At 43.2% G+C, this 22,249-nt stretch overlaps 1 protein-coding gene across 6 annotated transcripts in view; it reads left to right on the forward strand.

Annotated features, from left to right (window-relative positions):
* The window catches only part of rapgef2b (Rap guanine nucleotide exchange factor 2b), a 121,928-nt gene extending 104,122 nt beyond the window's left edge, over positions 1–17,806 (forward strand). For 2 of the 6 annotated variants that reach the window (XM_073486382.1, XM_073486387.1), the window contains 16 exons: positions 1,668–1,776; positions 2,166–2,442; positions 3,522–3,679; positions 4,379–4,393; positions 4,859–5,099; positions 5,244–5,627; positions 5,729–5,940; positions 6,522–6,645; positions 7,106–7,129; positions 8,383–8,606; positions 9,502–9,669; positions 10,129–10,278; positions 11,498–11,699; positions 11,789–12,315; positions 12,533–12,954; positions 15,156–17,806. In XM_073486382.1, coding sequence (XP_073342483.1) covers positions 1,668–1,776; positions 2,166–2,442; positions 3,522–3,679; positions 4,379–4,393; positions 4,859–5,099; positions 5,244–5,627; positions 5,729–5,940; positions 6,522–6,645; positions 7,106–7,129; positions 8,383–8,606; positions 9,502–9,669; positions 10,129–10,278; positions 11,498–11,699; positions 11,789–12,315; positions 12,533–12,906 — 3,189 coding nt within the window. In that variant the 3' untranslated portion in view covers positions 12,907–12,954; positions 15,156–17,806. The remainder of the gene's footprint in view (positions 1–1,667; positions 1,777–2,165; positions 2,443–3,521; positions 3,680–4,378; positions 4,394–4,858; positions 5,100–5,243; positions 5,628–5,728; positions 5,941–6,521; positions 6,646–7,105; positions 7,130–8,382; positions 8,607–9,501; positions 9,670–10,128; positions 10,279–11,497; positions 11,700–11,788; positions 12,316–12,532; positions 12,955–15,155) is intronic. The other 4 variants (XM_073486386.1, XM_073486384.1, XM_073486385.1 and 1 more) reach the window with 4 other exon arrangements.
* Positions 17,807–22,249: the final 4,443 nt, after the last annotated feature.

Raw genomic sequence — 22,249 nt, forward strand, 5'->3', positions numbered from 1 at the left:
AATGTCAGGAAATTGTGAAAATGTCAATCAGTGTTTCCCAAAGGCCAAGAGGATGTCTTTAAATGTCTTGTTTGAAAGAGACTCAAAGATTTTCAGTTCACTGTCATAGATGAGCAAAGAAACCAGAATATTCACAGTTAAGAAACTGAAATAGTTAAAATAGGTTGTGATTAATTTGGTAGTAGGCAACTAATTAATTAATAGATTAATTGTTTGAGCTCTACATGACCTACAGAGAGACAATCAAGCTACTCTGCTGACAAAGGATGAGCGGAAAGAGAAGGAAACAGTCCCAAAGTAAAATTTCTAAATCTGGATCTCTAAACATAAATGTGTCTGAAAGTTAGGAATTCAAACCAGAAATAAAATATTTTGTTTCTTTTAAGGAGTGGTCGGGGAACTACAGATGCTCCGTAACATTATCTTCATCACCTTCTAATTTGAACACATAGAGGGCAGTTTAATTTGTCGGACAGTATTCATGGTTTCTGCTGTAAGAGTTTATCTGCAGGTTGTTAAATCTTGGGAGTAAAACTATAAATGCAGCTGAACATAGTCACAAGTTCTTCATGTCTGTAGGCCACAGTTGTGAGTAGAAATCCCTCCTGTCACACAGGCCAGAACTCAAATTGCTCTTTTTCCTCATGTTGAAGTTCATTTTTCTTGTAAAATTGGTTTTACATTTCCTCTAACTACCATTAAAAAGGTTCTTTAAAGAAGTCTTGAATTGAACTCCCCAGTAGCGGCGGGGAGCCCGTGTTGGCGCTCGCTCCTCGCAACTTGACTTCTCAACCGTTTTCACACTCGGCGGTCTTCAGGGCTTTAAGCAAAGTCCCTTAATCCTTGAAACCATCTTGAGAGTGTCTGGATGCGAGTTAAGCCCTCTTGACTCCAAACATCCCCTGCAGCTGTTTCCCCCAAAAGGAAGCGAGGAAGCTGACATCCTTGGAAGCATTCACTCTCTCATACGCGCTCACACCTTCCAGCTTTAGCAGCTTCATTTTCAACCATCATTCGCTCAGGACTGATCATTTAAGAGCTTTGGTATTAGTGCCATTTGTTCAGTCATCGGGCCATTAGCAGCAGTAAACTCCAAGTAATGTCTCATCAATCGCTGCTGATCCCAAAACAGACATTTAGTCTTGTAAGTCAGTGTTGGCCTCACACACTGAAGCGGAGGATGGCCTGTGCTTCAGCTCCTGTCAGAGGTGATTTCCTCTTCCACTGAAGAGGAAGAGGCAAAGGCTGGAAAGCAGATTGTGTTGAAATGCAAATATCCGGTTCACATACAAAGGTCAAGCTGCTAAGGCAAAGACAATTTGAAGGTGACACGGCCCACATTAATGTCAAAACCATGCGTGGGACTAAATGCCACGATGTAAAACATGCCAGAGGATTGAAGTTTACGGCCTCTTTGTTCACTGGATGAAATATGGAGTTCAGAGCTCGTTCTCTGTAACGAGTTCAAGGTTTAACTGAGGCAGAAAACACATTGTTGATTCTTTCTTCATTCACATACATAACAGGCAGCTGTGGCTTTAGATTTGGTTTGTTTTTATGAGAGAGGACCCACTCACCTCAGTGAGAGTGAAAGTCCTGGTGAGAGTCGTCCACTTAACCAATCACCTGCCTGCACCTGATATATTTCTTCCTTCTTCTGTCTGCAGATCTTGGAGGTCAATGGGCAGAACTTTGAGAATGTCCAGCTCAGCAAAGCCAACGAGATTCTGAAGAACAACACCCACTTGTCCATAACTGTGAAAACAAACCTTTTAGGTAAATTTCTTGGATATGAAATCTTGTCAGCATTGTGTGAGATCTTTTGTCATGTGTTCTTGTAAAGTGAGGGTTTACCTATTAAATCTTTGCTCTTTTCTTGTGAATTTGTGCATGATTTCACTTACTCAGCACTCACAAGTCAAGATTCCTCGGTTTTAAAAGGGTTCGGAAATGGTGTTTTAAATCAATTATAGCCAAATTCAATAATTCAAACCACCCTGGGTCCTATTATTTAATGAAAGAGACAGAAGTGCTTAAACACTCAAAGAAAAGAGCGAGAATATTCCTCTCTGTCACTTTGAATGATTTTTATAGTATTTTCATTAATACAAAATATATTTATCTCCCCTTGACCAAATTTTCGTCTCCTCCATGTTCTGATTCAGTGTTTAAAGAGCTGCTAACCAGGCCAGAGCACGACCACGATTTGGACGGCGAGGAGGAACACGACAGAAAGAACGGCGCACCCCACCTTCCAAAGATCGGAGACATCAAGAAGGCCAGCCGCTACTCCATCCCCGACCTGGCGGTGGACGTGGAGCAGGTGATGGGCCTGGAGAAGGTCAGCAAGAAAGCAAAGACCAACACGGTGGGAGGACGCAACAAGCTGAAGAAGATCTTCGACAAGACGCTCACCAGCATCCTGCCGCCTAAACCGTACAAGTAAGAAGAACTTCTATTATCCAGAAAATAATCGTAACCAAATATAAAAACTGCACAGGATGGCTTTCCAAGTGTAGCTGGCAATATTTAAAGGATATGTAATAAGCCAGCATCCTTTATCTATTTATCTGCCAATTATTTTCACGACTGTTAAGTCTATAAAATGTCAAAAACTTGAGAAAAATGCTCATCACAATTTCCCAAAGACCAAAGTGATGTCTCCAAATTTCTTTTTTTGTCCAACCAACAGACCAAAAACCAAAGACTCTTCATTTACTATCATAAATGACAAAGAAATGCAGCAAACCCTCACATCGAAGAAGCAAATGTTTGACACTTTTGCTTGAAAAATGACTGAAATGATTGATTGACAATCAACCAGTAGGTGCAGCTCTGATACGAAAGGCATGAGAGAGAGAGAGATGTGACATCTGAGAGTCAAAGACAGTTTGTAGATTTCTTGTAGTTTCAGGTTAATCGTATGCAGTGTGCAGACGGGAAGCTGTGATTTTGTTTTACGTTTGATTGCAGCTGATGAGGCTGTTTGTCTCGACTTTTCTGAGATTGTAAAACTCTGGTTTTCTTTCTTTTTTCATCACATTGCGACGCTCTGATTGATGGGAAGCGAGTGCACAGTGTGACTGATCAATCACTTGCTGAGCTGAATCAGACAGATTTTCACTGATGCCATCGCAGCCATTAGCTGATAATGACTCAGAACATTTCTGAATTTTAGCTGTGATCCGGCTGAGAGCGCACAGATAAATACTGAACTGAAAGTAAGTTTGTAATAAAAAATAACTTTTCAGTTGTGCCAGTGCTGAGTGTTTGTAACTCTTCCCTGATGACAGAGGGCTTCTCATTCACTTATTCTAATGTTCCAGCTGCAGCTGATCTCAACATGATATTTCTGCTCACTGACACAAACTGAACCCAGTGTCAGGTGTGAAATGTGGGTGTATTTCTTGCAGAAAACAGTCGATGCTCTCCATCTCCTGCCCACACTAATGTCGCCCCCTGCCTTTTGTTGACAGAACTGCTGTCTCACCCCTCCCGTGCTCTCCCTCTTGTTTCCATAGTGACGTTTGCGTGGGCCAATCGCAGGACGACAGCATTGTGGGGATGAAGCAGTCCAAACAGATCCCACCACCTCTGCCCGTCAGTGGCAACCTGTCGTCATCAAACCCAGACCTGCTGCAGTCTCACCACCGCATCCTGGACTTCAACAACCAGCCTGGTGTGTATCAAACTGCTGTGTGGGCAGATTGTAGCAACAAACCACCTTCAGTTCATTTTGTTAAAAACATCTGATGAATAAGATCTAAAAGTATATACGATTATGTCCTATTTTTTAGACTCATTTTCATTAGCAGCAGTTGGAGGCCTCTGAAACCATCAATAGGCTTTTTATTTTTTATTTAATTTATTCAATTTTACCTTTTTTGCCCAGAGACAGAAATATCTTCATGTATAACGTTTGACGAATTAATAAGTCGGCCCAAATAGTTCAGAATGAGTTGTAGACAGCATTTCATAAGTTTATATAGTTTCTCCAAATGCAACAAGTCTCAAAATTGAGCATATTTGTAAGGGAGTCTGGGATATTGCCATTGAATGGTTGGTTGGTTGGTTGGTTAATGGTTAATGGTTAATGGTTAGCACCTACATTCAGAATTTAAATTCTGTTTGTTGTGAAGTGAAAGTGTTTGTCAGCTTTTCATTGAGAATCTGTTAAAAAGGCTAAATTCAAAATATATAAATGTCATTTTAAATCTTAAAAGTAACCTGATCACATTGATGCAACAATGTTTAAATCCTTGTTGCTGTAAAGAAATCCTAATTTAATCCACAACTGCATAAATGCAGTTGTAGAAAAACCCTCTTTATTCCATCTTTATTAACTCCTGTCCATCACATGTTGTTTGTGCTCTTCCAGTCCCGGTCGTACTGAGTGAGTACCTTATCTCCTTGTGATCCTGCTTCTCCTGCCACAGTCCAGCCTTTGTCAGTGCTGTCAGCCTCTACTGTATTTCAGACTTGCAGACATCAATCAGCTTCTGTGCTGCAGTTTGTAACATAAACTCAGTTAATCTGCACTAATTGAGTAAAGCTAACAGCACTGCATTGACTGCTGACCTTTAAATCTTCTGTGGGCACATGGGGGTTGATTTTGTTCTGGAGATTTTGGGTCTTATGATCTGTGGGGTCGTGGTTCTGATCAGTTAATGAATGATCCATCACAATCTAAAGATGCTGGTGTCTTAATGCTCCGAGGGGAATCTGGGAAGATGGACTGGCTTCTGATAAATCTTGGAAAACAAACAAAAACTCATTGCTGTTACATGCTCACATCTCGCAGTAATAACAAGGCTAATAAGTGAGCCTTTAACCTCATTATGTGTTTTTACATTCCCAGACATGTCGGATCAGGTGTTACGAGTCTTCAAGGCGGACCAGCAGTCTCGATACATCATGATCGGGAAGGACACGACGGCTAAGGAGGTGGTGGCCCAGGCTATCAGGGAGTTTGCCCTGACTGCAGCAGCAGACGCTTATTCGCTGTGTGAAGTGTCCGTCACACCAGAGGGCGTCATCAAACAGAGGCGGCTACCGGACCAGCTGTCGAAACTAGCCGACAGGATTCAACTGAGTGGAAGGTAAAGACATCCTTACGTGGATGTGCATTGTTATTCTTCCTTTCCTCATTATTCTTCTTTACATGAGTGTTAGAAAATAGTTAATTTTAAGTTAAGCTGACTTGAAAAACTGTTTAACAAACCCCACATCTCCTCTATCATCAGATACTACCTAAAGAGCAACATGGAGACGGAGACATTATGTTCGGACGAGGACGCTCAGGACCTCCTGCGAGAAGGCCAGATCTCTCTGCTGCAGCTCAGTACGGTGGAGGTCGCCACTCAGCTCTCCATGCGGGCTTTTGAACTCTTCTGTGCCATCGAGCCCACCGAATACATCGACGACCTGTTCAAGCTGCGCTCCAAGACGGGCTCGGCCAGCCTGAAGCGCTTCGAGGAGGCCATTAACCACGAGACCTTCTGGGTGGCCACGGAGGTGACGCGAGAGCCGAACCAGCTCAAACGCATGAAGACCGTCAAGCACTTCATCAAGATCGCGCTGCACTGCCGCGAGTGCAAGAACTTCAACTCCATGTTCGCCATCATCAGGTGAGACCGAATGCCTGAGGTGTTATCACTTCTGCAGAAATTAATTAGCATAAACTGGGACTATGTTCCTGTGCTAATGCTTAATATGTCTCCCCTCACAGTGGTCTGAACCTGGCTCCAGTCTCCAGACTGAGGGGGACGTGGGAGAAGCTACCTAGCAAGTACGAGAAGCTGTTCGGGGACCTGCAGGACCTCTTCGACCCTTCAAGAAATATGGCCAAGTACAGGAATGTCCTCAACAATCAGAACCTCCAGCCACCGATCATCCCCCTGTTCCCCGTCATCAAGAAGGACCTCACCTTCCTACATGAAGGTAGATCACATGAACAATGACATATATATGACATATACAGCCGATTCCACTTGTAATATGGTTTTACTTTCTGTGTTTAATGTTAACTTATAGTTATACTGCTGTGACATTTTGAGGCGAGCGAGCCGAACTGTGTACCGGAAGATGAGCTACTGTGTAATACTGTAATATTTGCCGTTTTTTGTCAGATTGTTTTACCCAAAAAGTACTGGCATGGACTCTACATAGCACCTAAAAAAATATCAGGATGAACTACTGTACTCTTTTACACTAAACTAGTGTAATAAATGTATCTATATTTTACATATGTGACTTAAAGGGAGCTAAACCTCACCTATCCCACTATTAAGAGGCTGTGATGTCCAAAATGGTTGATTCAAGCTCTTCAGTAAGCTCATTGTGTCAGCTGTCAAACTGAGAAAATAGATTTTTAGATTACAGGAAACACAAAGGAAAAAGTAGCTAAATGTAGTTTCAGCTAATGCTAGCTGTGGCTATCTCATCAGCGAGATTTAGCATCAACATACTTTATGTGTGAGTAACCTGTATTCACTTTCTGTCTTTCTTCCTCTGTTTCTCAGGCAATGACTCTAAAGTGGATGGCCTGGTGAACTTTGAGAAGCTGAGGATGATTGCCAAAGAAATTCGCCATGTTGGTCGCATGGCCTCCGTCAACATGGACCCGGCCCTCATGTTTCGGACCAGGTAAGACACCTCTCTAAAAACGAAGCCGGATATGAGATGAATAACGATCCTTCACCCTCTCTGTAGGACCAGTAGGCTCTCCACTGACTAACCAAACCTCTGTGGGGTTAGCCGGTTCACATAGATCCAATAAAGATTCCTGCATCACGCTTTTCTTTCAAGCAGCTGTTCCCTCTGGCAACTGCTTCCTCTGGCAACTGTTCCCTACACACATTGTTGGCATAAGATGTGCACAGTGCTCCTGTGAAAGTGTGTCTTTGTCTAATGATGTCACTTCCTAGCGGTGTTGCCATTTGATTTCCTTCTCCTCTGACTTCCACGTGGGTCTTTGGTGAAATTGCTTCTCTTTTGGTGATCTTGGTGGTCTTTCCTGTCCTAAGCTTTTGTCTCCTTCTCTCTTTCTCTACTCGTCCACCCCTTTTCCCTCCATGCTTCTCTGTTCATGGCACCCACCCTCTAGGAAGAAGAAGTGGAGGAGTTTAGGGTAAGTTTGGTGACCCTACAACCTTTTGCCCTCCCTGAACCACGGCTGTTTTTCTGCCAGTTTGCGTGCTTCTTTTCTGAAATCCTGTTTCCACTAACCGGTTTGAGTCGAGTCCTCCCACTAACACTGCCTGACCCTGACTGAAGGGCACTGAATGAAACAAAGGTCACTTTGCTAACATTAGGAGGACTATTATACATTCACAGCTGTTGTACCTACATGACATTGACATATATCCTAAATGTACAACAAACTAATATTATTGATTGGAATCCAGTCTTACTTTAGCAAATGTGACCTTTTCTGACATGTTATCTTAGCTAACAATATGCATGTGGCTTCAGTTTCAGAATTTGCCCTGTCTTTGAGGTTTTATCTTCATATCAAACCTCCAAACAGCCAGAGATTCTGGATAAATATGTTTTTTTATCATACTTTACATTCTTGTGGTCAAATGGGACATCGTTGTGCATTCACTGGGACATTTAATGGGAAACACATGGAAGCACATTGCAAAAAAGGAAATCTTTTCTGGTAATTATGACTTCTGTATCTCGTAATTGTGACTTGGCATCTTGTAATTATGAGAAAACCATCTTGGAATTGTAATTATGAGATCTTAATCTCGGAAATGTGAGGTGTTAAGTCATAATAACAAGTCAGAAAAGTAGTAATTACACAAAACATTTTGTTTTTTTCCTTTGAATGAAATGTGCATCCATCCTGATTTCAGTCAGTGTATTTCAGATGCGATTCTATCCAAACGATCCGTATCAGAAACGCCTTGACAAACTTCTGAGACTCGGTGTTTTGTGTACTTTTTGACTGAGACCATGTGCAAGTAAAGCTTTTACTACTTCTACTACTACCAGCTCTGATTCAAGCCACAGAAATGTAAACTATGACCGTGCTACACTCGTAGATCTCCCCCTTTCTACTCCCCTGTTGTTTGACAGCAGCCATCATTCCTCACCCCCCTCTGCTGCCTGGAATGTCTGGAATGTTTTGGAGAAGAGAAATGCCTAAAGCTGCTCTCTGCATGTCCAAGTTCACCTACCATACTCCCTGTGTAGCCCAGTAGTATCACCTGTACATTTATAATGAAATATAGGCTCATGTACGCACTAAAGCAACATGTTAATAAGACTTTCTCTGTTCTTTCTATTTGTTTATGTGCGTCTTTGTCTGCAAATTTGTGCCCCTCCGTATGTTTTGGTGCATGTTTCCGTGTGGCTGCCCGTGTGTACCATCAGGTCCTTAAGCCAGGGTAGTGCCAATGCGGCAGTGCTCGACGTCACCCAGACAGGCGGGCACAAGAAGCGGGTGCGACGCAGCTCCTTCCTGAACGCCAAAAAGCTTTACGAGGACGCCCAGATGGCCAGGAAGGTCAAACAGTACCTGTCCAACCTCAGCCTGGAGACGAACGAGGAGAGTCTGCAGACGCTGTCGCTGCAGTGTGAACCCTCCATCAGTACATGTGAGTCTGTGGCACACAAATACATAAAGGAGTCAGGCATCCCTCAAAATCTAACAGGAAATATGAATATGAACAGGAAATATGAATATAGTATATAAGATGACCTCATCCTGTTTTATCTCCTTGCAGAGGAATCATATTCTTCTTGAGAGAAACATGTTCCAAGGATTTATAGCAGAGATAAACAGGGTGTGACCTCTGGAGTAACAAGACACTCAGTCTTCCTTCAGAACTCATTGGCAGGGAATAAAAATGATAACTGGGCCAGTTTCCCACTGTTAATGCCAACACCACTCGCTGTTAATGCATTGATAGACAGAAGGTCAAAGAGACTCCCTCAGGCCAGCAAACGCACAGTTTAGATCCCTGAAACAGCTTCGACTGTCCATCAACACAGGTTTTCTCAAGCTGGGCAGCAAATTCCTGCCTTCTCATAAGTCATTTTATGTGAGTGTGTTTGCAGTCTTAAATTTGAATCTAGAAGATCTTAATTGCCACAGATATTGTATTTCATTTCACTTATCCATCGTTGACTTTATTTTTGTCAAAATGAGTCAAGCTCTTCTACGTCAAAGTCCATATTTCTGAAGTTTCAAATCTTTAAACCTTCTACTAAACTGAATACTGTATTTTTATACCTGCACTTACCTATTAGCCTAACTCACTCTAATAACCATATTCATATATAAAACCTCTGCACTGAACCACACATGTATACCTTTATACTTACCTGCAATGCTTGAACAAGATAAACATGATCCGTCCAACAATCAGTCTTAAATTTAGTAAAAATGACCTTGAGGATGTCTTGAAAAGCTTTCAGTTTAAGTGTCTGGCACCTGGAGCCACCCTAAAATCTGAATCTAACTTGCTCGCTCTTTCTCTCCCCACCCAGTGCCCAAGAATGCCGGTGGGAAGCGACCAGACACCTCCCCAGTGGTGTCCAGAGCTGCCAGCCAACAGAGGGGCCAGCTGGCCAAAGGAAACCAGGCCCTGCAGGTCCCCGCCGTGGCTCTTTACCCATCCCGAAAGAAAGTGCCAGTCAAGGATCTGCCACCGTTTGGTAAGAAGAAAGTTAACCTTCATTAATTCTAATTAATGTTTACCTGTAAGCAGTACTCTAAGTCGCCCTAATACATAATAAAGCATATTTATCTGGAAAAGTTTGAGGCCGCAACATCTAGTGGATTGAAAGACAATCAATTGCCTACTATGTTGAAAATCAACAAATCGTTTTAGTCGAGATAAGATTGAGTGAACTGAAGCTGCTCCTGTTCACTTGTCCTTCTACGTGCCACCACTGCCGTGTTTTCTCTTCCTCATCCTGTTATTTGTAGACAGCAGCAGAGCCAGCCTTTCCCAGCTTCTTCAGGGCAGTGCTGCCACCTAGAGGCTGTCTGGCAACAAGCAAATAAATTAAACAAAAATCCCAGACAATGCAGTTTAGCATCCCAGCAGCCTCGGGGCGGGATGGCAGTGTTCCTCATGCTAATTCTGCTCATCTTCTCGCAAATGTCCACAGGCACCAGTTCCCCTCAGTCTCTGAAGAAGATCCTGTCTCTGTCAGAGGAGGGGAACGAAAGGCACCGCAGGCAGCCAGAGGACACCGTGTCCAACGCCTCCTCCCAGCTCTCCTCCCCTCCCACCTCCCCCCAGAGCTCACCCAAGAAGGGTAAGCCAATAATCCTCCTCCCTCTCACACCATTCTCCAGACTCCTTCGCTCTGTCATCATGTGTCACAAATGCCACCTGGTGGCTGCCAGCAGGCATCGCATCATGTCTCAGATATGTTGTTGGGTACTGATGTTGTTCCTTCAAAATAAGACTCCGCTTATTTCAAACATAGATTCTTTAGTGCCAGAATTACTTTTGAGATTCTTGCAGATTAAGAAGCGAAAGATTATGTAAAATGTGTTGCAGGTAAAAACAGCAGAATATGATTCTGATTCCTTCTCCAGAGAGGACGACATGCACTGAAAACAAGAAGTTATCACATTCTTGCTACAGAAAAGACAATAATCCATCAGAACTTTAAGCCGCACTAAGGCCTTCAAATTCCCGCCCAGGCTCAGTCTATCAAGTGTTGTTGTTCAGCTTGTCTTGATGACAGAAATACATGTTCCCCTTTAAAAACACTGCAGACGCAGGAGAGTTTTGTAGAATTGAATTGGCCTGAGAACCATGTAATGTTTAATTTAAGCTTTAAAACCTGCATTTTATGTTGCAATAATTCAATCATCGCGCTACTGCTTAAATTAACTTTGGGCCTCCTCTCTTCGGACTCTAAAGTGTAGCCAGGATTGAAGCAGTTACTCAGGTGATTTATGCTGATAGTCAAAGTGAAACATGACCGCCGGGCTGTTCTGTCTTAGAAAGATGCCACAATGACGTTCTTTTACAACTAGAACATATGTACTTACATGTGTCAGCAGTCAGCACCAGTGATTTCTCTATACCTCCCCACACTTTGTTGTGGCATTCTCAGTCTCTTCACGCTTATTATCTAAACTTTCCGCACTCTTCAGCGCCGTGTTGAAACCCTGAGCCTCGTAGTAAACTGCTGTTTCAGGAAGAATCTAATGCGCTCGTCCGCAAAGAGCTTGTTGGCTTGGAAATGACACTCTACAATTATCCCTGCAGTCTGTGAGGGATGCCTCGACTGAGATAAGATATATGAATTAGAGATGATTTATGATGAGAGTTAAAAGAAGTTAGTTATTTTAATGTTAGAGGCCCACTCAGCACACAGGGGGCCAAGTTAGGGCTTTATCATCCCTTTTATCTTCGGAACGAGCTTCACAAGACCAGAAGGATTTGAATTTAATCTACTGAGACTGAGACACTTGCACTAAGTCGAACATATTTTTCTTTTTTCTTCTTCTCTTCTACAGGTTACAACCGGATGGTAGACGCCTACTCAGACTCGGGTCACAGTGAGATCTCCTCTCGCTCCAGCCTCGTCAGTAACTCCTCTTTCGACATGGCCCAGGAGGAGAGGAGGCTCCGTCACTCTGGAGGAGTCGGAGATTCACACATTGTGGGAGCACGACTGGAACGAAGAGCCACCACCGACCCCGATCAGTACAGCCTCGGGTAGGAACACTCAGAATTGTATTGACTGGTTGGTTTCTTATGATCCATTTTATTTATCTGACTTCACTTTTGATTCTTTGGCATCACAGGTCGTATTCATCGATGCAGGACTGTCGGGGCATTTATACCGGCTGCCCCACAGTTCTCTCCTCGCCCAGTTCAGAGGAGCTGACTCAGGATCAGGGCGATCGCGTTTCCCTCGACGCTGCAGACAGCGGCCGCGGCTCCTGGACTTCCTGCTCCTCTGGTTCCCACGACAACATCCAGACCATGCAGCAGGGGCGTAGCTGGGAGACTCTGGCCTTTGTAACCGGAGGCGGAGGAGGCATTGGAGGACTCCCTCCAGGCGGACCGGAGGCCTTATTGGGGGGGCCTGCTGCACTGTGGGCAGCCCAGGCCAGGGGGAGCTGGGCGTCCGCCAGCTCCTCCTCATCCTCAGCTGCGTACTGGGGGGAGGACTCTGAAGGAGACACTGGCACCATCAAGAGGAGAGGAGGGAAGGACGTCAACGCCGACCCAGAAACAAGTAGCATCACATCCACTGGGTCAGAGGAGGCCAAGCAGCTCGGACGGCCTTCCCCGTCACCGATCACCGCTGGGGGTAAAGGCCTCATTTGTGAGTCACTGAACTTCACAGTAAAGCACACTTAAACAAATCACATACAGGCACTTTATCTTTATCTTTCATCTGCTGTCGTGCTTGTTGACAAGGTGCTAAAATCACATCTTTGAGGATAAAAAGATGATCCGACACTAAATAATAACATCACTCATACAAGTAGTAATCTAAAAAAGTTGTCTTCATCATCGTCATTTCTTTTGTGTCCCTTCAGCGCGGAAAGAAAGCCGTTACCGTGAGCCTCCCCCAACTCCCCCCGGCTACACCGCCCTGACCATCTCCGACCTCGCTGAAGGGCAGCACCCGCCCCCGTCTGTCCCCACGTCCACGGTGACCCACACGGGCCGCCGGCCGCCAGACTACACCACGGCCCTGCAGCGCTCGCGCATGGTCACTCAGTCGCCCGACTCCCACCAGGCCCACCAGGGGGCCAAACAGCGGGCGGGCGGCCTCCACCGCACGCGCTCACCGGCCGAGGATCAAGATGCTGAGGAGGAAGAGGAGGGTGAGTCCTTGTCTCCCAAACTAATCGCTCTGAGGAAGCCAAAGCCAGTGGCACAGCATACACCTGAGACTCCCAGACCATGAGAGTGTGTGTACGGGGGTTAACAGGCAGGGCCCCTCTCCCCAAGGCAGGTAAAAACTCATTTATCAGGTCGCCCCCCCCTCCACTCCAATGAACCTGCATGTGAACAGGAACACACACTCGGACTGAGACCATTCCTTCACACAGCACCAGTAGGACCGGTCCCGCTCCAAATCACAATCCTCTAACAGCTGAGTTCAGTCATTTAGTAATAATGACGTGGGAATTGTTCATTTGGAGCTGGACCCTCACCTTTAACCCACAATATGTCATCATGCATGAGTCATACTGGTGGCAGCAGACACTCACCACCTCTCTACCACCACACATCCTGCTCTCCTCTCTCACCGTCTCACACACTGTGCTGATAGCATCCATCAGCAGGCACAGTGCCGCCAGGATCCTCTCACCCATGCAATCAAACTCAATGCCTGAAAACATGCACCTCCATCCTCCTGCACCAGCACGCACCTGAGCAACTCGCCTGCAGTCACTCTGGATGATTCTGTATCATTGTAGGAGCTAGTTTCACTCATGCAGTTGTCCAGTGTTTTTTAATTTCTAATCAAGTCTGGTTTTCAGGTTTGGAAATTAGTTTTGAAATCAGTCATTGGTTTCCATCAATAAACACTAATGTAAAAACATGATTTCTCATTTGTTAAAAACACAATGGCACTCAGTAGATAACATACCTCCGCCAAGGCCCAACAGTCCCCTCACTCATCGATACCAGCCACCTAAATACGCTTATTATTTCATCCAGATCCATGCATTCTCCCCTGAGAAATTAACAAAAATGTCTTGCAATGTTAAAGACAATGAGAAGAAATTCCTGGATCCGTCCCTTTTATCCAGATCCGAAGTCAAAAGTGTCCGGGTCTGTTCTGGGCTCAGAGACATCTGCCATCCAAGTTTCATTGAAATCTGTTCAGTAGTTTTTGTGCAATCCTGCTGACAAACCAACAAATCAACAAATGGACAAAAACATAACTTCCTTGGCGGAGGTGGATAGAAACATGCAGAAGAATTCAAACCGACCAACGATTCTCCAAAGCTCTCAGAAGATCTTTCTACCGGCCAGCTGTTGGTTTCTGTTCGCTTCAGTGTGAGATGAAAATCAATAAAAAACAGACGTGAAATTGAGAGCTTGAGAGGTTTTAAACCATCACAGGGAGAGTTTCATCACATTGTAGGGACGAGTGAGTACACCTTTATTCTCTGCATCAGTATCTGAACTCCAATGGGTGGGACGTCACCTGGATGTTTATTCAAGCCTGAAATCGATAGTTGCTGCATTTATTATTTATTAGAAAACTATTTACAGAGCAGCCTCTTAGACTAGAAGAAGTCTCTTATAAACTTGAATCAATAACTTCAGTCAGCGACACAATGAGGATTTTTCTTTAGTACGGATATTGACACATTTTACTCAGATGATACTTTTATTTATGTATTTTGATTTGACCTTTATTTTACCAGGCGAGTCATTAAGAACACATTCTGGCAAAGGGCAAATTTATTGAGGGCAGCAGGAGCTAAAAATCAAGTAACAGATCCAAACATTCTGACGCACACTTGTTTCAGCCGGTTACTCACTCAACCCTTTATATTGTTTTTTAAAAAATAAATTACAAGACAAATACTAATAGTTGTCCAGTTAACAGAGTAAAGTGCAGCCACAAAACATCTGTCACCCAACGTGAATAAGCTGCAAATGTGTATTTAAAACATTTGTAAAACAAACAAATTTAGAAAATAAACTATTTTGTCAATTTGGCTGCGACTCAGATAAACACTGGAACTGAGACAAGGCAGCTGGGATGCAACACATCTGCATCCAGAGTTACAAGTTCACCTCAAGTTGATTTTCAGATCGCTCTGACGTGAATCGAAGGCAGGAAATCAATCAGAAACATGTTGCCGTGCTCTGAGAAGCTGTCGGGCAGTAAAGTGCGAGTGATTGATGGTCTGTGAGACAGCAACTAAACACTCTGCTCTCTTTAGTTTTCAACTTTCACTTGTACATACTACAAGGAACTTTTAACTGGATATAAAAAGTCCAGTCCCTCTATTTGGCAGAAGATGTTTCTATGTAGTTATTATAGTTATTTTTGAAGCCTGACACCCGATCAGATTCTGACTGATCCGGTTTGGATAAGTCGTAAAATTAAAAACTATTTTGTGTGAGTGCTGAGGTTGAATTGAGGAAAAACTCCTCCTACTAACCTTTCACTGTCTTCTCTCTCCACAGAGGATGAACAGGTGTCAGCGGTCTGAGGGACAACATGGACGTCCTTTTGCAGTAACTTGAAGTCCCCCTGGTTTGGGGTGAGACTGACAGACAAACAGACAAACAGACAAACAGACAGACAGACAGACAGACAGACAGACAGACAGACAGACCAATGGACTCATCATCAGTTACGTACGTGCCTGCCTCCTCCACTCGGCTCTCCCTCCTGATCGGTGGACTCCTCTGCTCGTCTCCCTCCCCTGCCTTAAAGCATCATCGGGGGTTGAACGACCCTGCATGCAAAAAATACTGTGAAGAAGAAGAAGAAGAAGAAGAGATGGAGCGAAGGTCAAAGACGATGACATGAAACGCCTGGCACTTTGGAAAAAAGACTACAGAAACCTGAACTGGCGCCGGGAGGCAAACACACAAAACCACATTAGATGTTGCTGTTAGAAACGAGACAAAACCCCCAAAACTCACCTGTTAACACAACAGCATCATGACGTGTTGAGCTTCATCTGCACTTTCTCATTTTCTACTTTCTAAAAAAAACCAGAACAAATAAAAACAAAGACTATCGTCTGAAGACGGAGAGGAACAGCGGTTGACTTGACTCTTAATTTCTCGATTTCTTTACGTTTTTTGTTCTTTTCTTTGATTGATTGCACTCTGGAGGCCGAAAAAAGAGAAGTCAGCCGATTTCTCTGCTTGGACTGAAACAACCCATCTGTTGTCGAGTGTTTGAACTCTGAATCCAGTATTATCTCATGTTCCACATGTGAAAGCTTATCAAGTGTTGGTTCAAATCAAAGCTAGAAGGAGGAGGAGGAGGAGGAGGAGGAGGAGAGAGCCCGGTAGGGAGAACCGACATGCACAGTGTACTGACACACATACACACACACACACACACACAGAGACACACAATTCATTTCTTAAAAATAGCACTTTCAGCACAATCCTAGATGTTCCCAGACATTCTGGCCTGGATACCAGGGTATGAGTGAACCATATCTGACTGTCATCCCACCTCGGAGCTCGTCTGGTTATATCAGAGTCTTTTTATCATCCTGTTGCTTGCTGTTACGTAGAGAGTGTTTTGTAACCGGCCTGTAGGTGATATCGAAAAGCACAGAGCTGAAAAACTGAGCGAACATGTTGGTCTCAAATCACAAAGTGCAGCCTGACGTCAGGTGTGAATCAAAGGACAAACTCACCGACCGACCAACCGGGGTGGGAACATCAGCGTATTTGAGAAGCTGCTGTAAATTGTGAGTGAACCCTGAACTGATCTTGTACAGAGTCTTATAAAAACCCATATCGCCCTTCAGAATAAAAGCATCCACAAATTCAGATTTGGCTTCTTTTTCCAACCTGAACCACATGTTTTGTGAATGTCCAAAGCGCCTTACGATGCCATGATTGCATACATTTCTTTGCGTGTGGTTGTTCCCCGTCACAAATCACCTTGCTTCAAGAGCGGTCTTGAATCAAGCAATAGTGGAGTGAAATGCCTTATTCAAGAACTTCCCCTGATGTTTTTATAATATATTAAGACTCAGTACAAGATGAAGCCGAGCATATTCTTTCTGTTTCGTTCTCACATGTTACAGTGTCGTAGATGTTTTTCTCCCTCTGCTGTTGTGCTGATAGATTCCTCCTCAGAAACTCACCTGTTACAGACATCAGCTCCGCGGATGCTGTTTGTATATCGCTAACGCCTGCGTCCAGTTTTTCCACCATATCTCGCCATCGAACGTGGAAGAGACTGATGTTTTTTTATTTCTTTGACTCCGGTGGGGAAGTTGACATATGAAGATTTTTTTCAAGGCTGCCAATCAGAACGATTAGAAATCCAATTGTGAAACTTTTTTTGTTGTTGTTTTCTTCTTCTTCTATCACTGAGTCGCACTGATCACATTGATCAGTCTCAAACTACAGACTGAGAAAAAAAACCATGAATGAGTGCAGTGTTTTCCACTGTGTTCTGTGACTACACACTAATAATTTCCTGGGTTTCTTTTTTTTGTTCTTGTACTTTTTTTGTAACGGCTGCAGATAGATTGTTAATAATTTGTTTGTACTACAGTGGTGACATGCATCATTCACTTTCATTCAACTCTCTGATGATAATGTGCATATTAGCGGGCAGAGTCCTATTTCGAAAAACAAAAAGTTGCACAAAAATGTACAAGCGTAAAGATAAGTGTAGTAGGTAGAACTGCTACTCCTGTTTGATGTGTGATGTCAGTGAGAAATGTACATTTAGCTGGTGATGACCTTCTTTTCTTCATTCTTTCTTGTACTACTTTGACCTGTATGTCTTTTAAAAAGACAATTGGTGGAGTATGTATCAGTTGTTTTTGTATTTTTAATACAATAATTGTAAATATTGGTTATATTTTTGTTCAAATGTACTATGTTTATGCCTCAACATCCAGTTTATATGAAGCTGGGAATCAATAAATACTGCATAAAGAATCAACACCTAGGTTTAAATGCACTTATTCATTTCGATGTCTTTCTTTTCGTTTTTTTCCTTCAGAGGTTTTTCCCCCCAGATACCGTCTAGTGTTTGCACAAGTCATGGAAGCAACTTGAAAAGTGTAACTCTCATACTTTTCTATCTGACCGCGGTGTGTCAGAATTAATAAAAAAGAGATATTGAAGTCTCCCCTTGCTTTTATTTACTTGTTTTGTATTGTCTTGTTATCCAGAGTCCCAATTTCAATTCATTCCTTTTTTGTTTCTTACATCAGCTTTTTCATTTCATAATAAAACTCCAACTCACTCAACAAACCCACAATAAGAAGAATGATTACCTTTGGGCGAGTGTTCTGGGGAAACATGCTGTTGTAGTTATTTCTCCTTTAATTTGTGCCTCATTTTTCACCATAATAGCTCAGATTTACTTATATTTTTTAATAACTCCAACGAAGATTAATATACTATGAATAAAACATAAGAGAAACATTTCCATTTATGCTGTTAGATTAAAAAAACTAATTCAAAATGACAAGAGCCACCTCAGGCAACAAAATAAGTAAACTGAGATAATTAGATGATTAAATAGCTTCATATTTTAATATTTTTAAATCTGTACTGTAGGAATAATGAGGAGTTTATCAGACGGGACCTGCAGTGTAGGGCTTTGAATAAAACATGTAAAAGTCAGCCACCAGAGTGCGCCGCATGTCTGCAAATAACAACCAACACTGGGACTACTTTAATGTTATACAGTCTGTTTCATACTGTGTGAACATATATTTGTTATACTGTCTGGTGGTTGTGTTTAATTAGTCATCAAAAATGATGACTAATTGTTTTCTTCTCATTAAATATATGAGTAAGTTCATTGTTCACACACTCTCTCCACAAGACACCAACTACTTAATCTGAATAGTTAAAAGTCTCATTAGTTGGTCCCTTAACGCCTCAGCTTGTCTATAGGAGAGATGGTTCAGATGGGAAATGTTCACTCATTTAACCCAGAAAATACATCAGCCTCAGCATGAAGACAAACCGGTGAAGAGAATAACACTGAACTTGTTATGATGTGACGTTCTGCTGGGAAACCTGGAGTCCTCAGATTTATGTGGATGCAGACCTGACGGCAGGTGTGTTGTCCTGCAAGGTCAGTTTGTTTATTCGGTCATGAAAACAGAGAGTTTGGTTATTTAGTTGGTTTCAGTCTAAAGAAATCAGCCAGTGAAGATTTTTCTCTTCTCATTACAATTTCCTCCCAAAAACTACATAGTGCACCTTTAAATGTGGAGGCTGATCGGTGCGTGTTGTGGTAGAAACCTCATTTATAATAAAGACACAAATAAGAAACTTTGTTTGAAATGGTGATAAAAAGCAGAAATAATAAAAGCTGAATTATAAATAAATAAAACTTTGAGACTAAACAAAGCAATTAAAATGTGTCAGTTTGTAAAGTCTGACATTGTGACTGTTGTGGTAGTCGACACCGTATCACAGCTCTGCTCATGAATAATTCAGGCTGGCTGGTTCTGGTTCCCTCTATCACAGAGCCCAGGGCCCCAATTTGTCACACTCACCAGAATATGATACACACTCCGGCTGTGAGCGACGAGGAAACGCCCTCACAAACACACACGCTCAAACACAAACTTTCAGCCCAGTAAATAAAACAGTTTAAATATCTGTTTCACTGTTTCTCGCTCCAGTTCTGCCCTCAGTCTGTCCGAACACAGAGAGGAGGCTGGATCTGCTGAATTTGTGCCGATATTTTTGTAAATTCGCCAAACCAGGAGGTCGATGTTGCCCCGAGCAGTTTGTGTATTTCATCAGTTTCGTGCCCTGCAGCAACATTCAGCTCAAACGTTGGTAAAATTAGTTTGATTTGGTGAGTTGTTTTACCAAAGAGCCCATTTTTACCACATTCATGTTTGATATGTGCCGTTGGAGAGTAGAGGCTGGGCAATATGTGGATAAAACATCATTATCATGATGTGAAACTGTATATATTGGATTATCGGCATATCGCGATATCGCATGTAGTGTTTTTGAAAGCTGTATCACAGTAAAGAAAGGTCAACTGTCAGCTGACAGAAAATAAATGAACTGAGACTCGACTCAGACTTTAAGGTTATGACTCAGTTAATTAAGTACAAAATTAGACGATTTAACCGTCACTGTCCTCGTACTTCCGTGTGTCCTTCACATTGACATGGATATTATAGATCGAAGATGACATCACATCAGAGGAATTAAGAAAAAATGAAAATATTAAGCAATACAACCACTAGAGGGCGCCGCTCAGGGTCAAATCAGTCTCACACAAACCTCCACTTTTTTTTTTTCAGACAAAATGAACACAGAGCACGAATAGGAAAGAGACTAAATGTTCCCAGAGCTGACGTTAACAGTTGTTCTCTAGATATTTAACACATGGTATGTAACTAGGGGCCACCAGGGGGCTCTCAATCAAAACAAAACAAAAGGCATAAGTAGTGTGGGATCCTGGGAGTTGTAGTCTTCAGTGACAGCCACCATTGTTGATGGAAATCAGTCACAGATTTACACAGAAGAACTACGTACCAGAAGGAAAGATGGCGCCTGATTCAAACCAGTGAGAATCGCTCGCCTAGTGCACACACCAAAACAGTTTTCTAGCTTCCGTGGTTACTTCCTGGTTACGCGGCCCGTTGGATATGTGCAGTGGAGTTTCCCCTGCTGGCCCCGCCCACAAGTTCCCACTCTTTGGGCCGTAGGGGAAGTACCACCATGCTAGATTGGACACAAAGCTGAGCGGCACACGCCGAGGCCTGAAATCTATCTTCATAACTGGCAGATATGCTCAAAGATGAGTTATTATATATTTAGTCTTGTTCGCCAACTTCACTCCTCCCTCTCTGACTCTCTCCTGGAAGTGACAGGTGACCCAATCAAACACACTGGTATCTTCAATTAAAATTACAACTTCCTCTGGGTTCACACATTGTTGGAAACATTTGGGATAATGTGAGAACAGCTCAGCAAAGTATGTGACAAAAGTCTTTTTGGAGGCTTTAATGCAGAAACGTCTCACATATTATATCTTTACACAACAGTTTAAGGGTTAAAATCCAAATCAGTATTTTATTTCCATCCAGCAGGAAGCCGTTCACTTATTCTGAGCTCCCTCCATTCAGCCAGAAACTTGGGACTTAATTATAACAGGCTGTGTAGCGTTGATTTCTCATTATTCACGAGGTGTAGCCCCACAGAAAGAAAGCTAATGTCAACCACAGCAAAAAAAAGTGACATTAAAATAGCTCTATATATCTTTTTTCTTATTTCCCCCTCCAAACAAATGGAGGTGCAGCCCTAACGCTGACAAATCATGTCTCCATTGTGATAAAGTATTGAAGAAAAAACCTTCTCACTGCAGTCGCCTGCATTAGAAAGATAACTGTGACTGACGCGCAGACGGATGTGGAACCAAAACAACACAAAATTACCCCAAGCACCGCTGCAGTGTGAAATTAGAGAGGAAACGCTGCTGTAATCTGTGTCCGACAGTGAAACCACCCCCTGACTACAGTCACAGGCACTGATGTGTTTGCACCTCACCTGGCTGTGTGACTGTGCTGCGCCCTCAGAGGCTCCAGGGGGCACTGTTCACTATGAAATGCCTCCAGATGGAGCGTCCAGTCTTTCCCTGGGCAATGGGCCTTATCAAGGGGTAGCAGGCAGTCAGTGGTGCTGTGTAGATAGCCGGCCGGTTATGTGTGTGTGAAGCCCGGGCCCGGAGATGTCGACCGTGTTCAATCGAGGCAGCCGTGGGTTATATTATGGGACTGTCTGGACTCCTTTCATGGTAAATTGGATGAAGGCAGCAGCACTAGAGCTGAGGGGAGTGGAGATGTCATAGCGTTCAACCGGCCGGTGTCTGGACTCTACACGGGCCCGAGCAGACAATTCAGTTAGAAGCTGTCAGAGTCAAAGAATTGAGAAAGAGAAAGATTAATAAAAGCTATAGCTGCTCTGCTCAGGTGCTTTCCTGTGCAATTTTCCGTGGAGGTGGAGGTGGAGGTGGAGGTGGAGGGCAGTTCAGAGCAGATTTCACTGCTTTTTTGTTTTGATTGAGAGAAATGTTCCACATTCAGCACGCTTCATAAAGGGATTGATGCCCCAGACAGAGCCTGTGATGGAATATCAGCATGAAGTTCTTTAATTACTGAAGGTGCTTTCCATCTTAATGACTCTTTTATCTGATTGGAAATAATCTAACAGCTATCTGTGAAATATGTCTTCATATTATTGGATTCAAGAAGAAAACTGTTTTTGAAACTACACTCACTGACACCACACTAACCCCTCCCCTCGCTCAACATTCAGAGCTCCATCTATACGTTCTGATATCTTATGACACTTTAAAGAAAAAAATCAATACTACAAATAAGCACAACACCTACAGTATTTCTAGATAAGCGCCTCCAAAGTATTCGGATCTGTTATTATCTCACATCGACCGTTTCGTTTTATTTGTGAGAGCTGAGCCGTTTTTCTGTTCTGTTTGGTTCTGCTCTCCTCGGCGCTGCCGGTTCCTCGACTCTGCTGCTGCTGCTCCGGCTCTCCAGTCCCACTGTGGCAGATTGTGCAGA

The sequence above is a fragment of the Pagrus major genome, chromosome 18 (genome assembly GCF_040436345.1).
Source record: "Pagrus major chromosome 18, Pma_NU_1.0".
Lineage (NCBI taxonomy): Eukaryota > Metazoa > Chordata > Actinopteri > Spariformes > Sparidae > Pagrus > Pagrus major.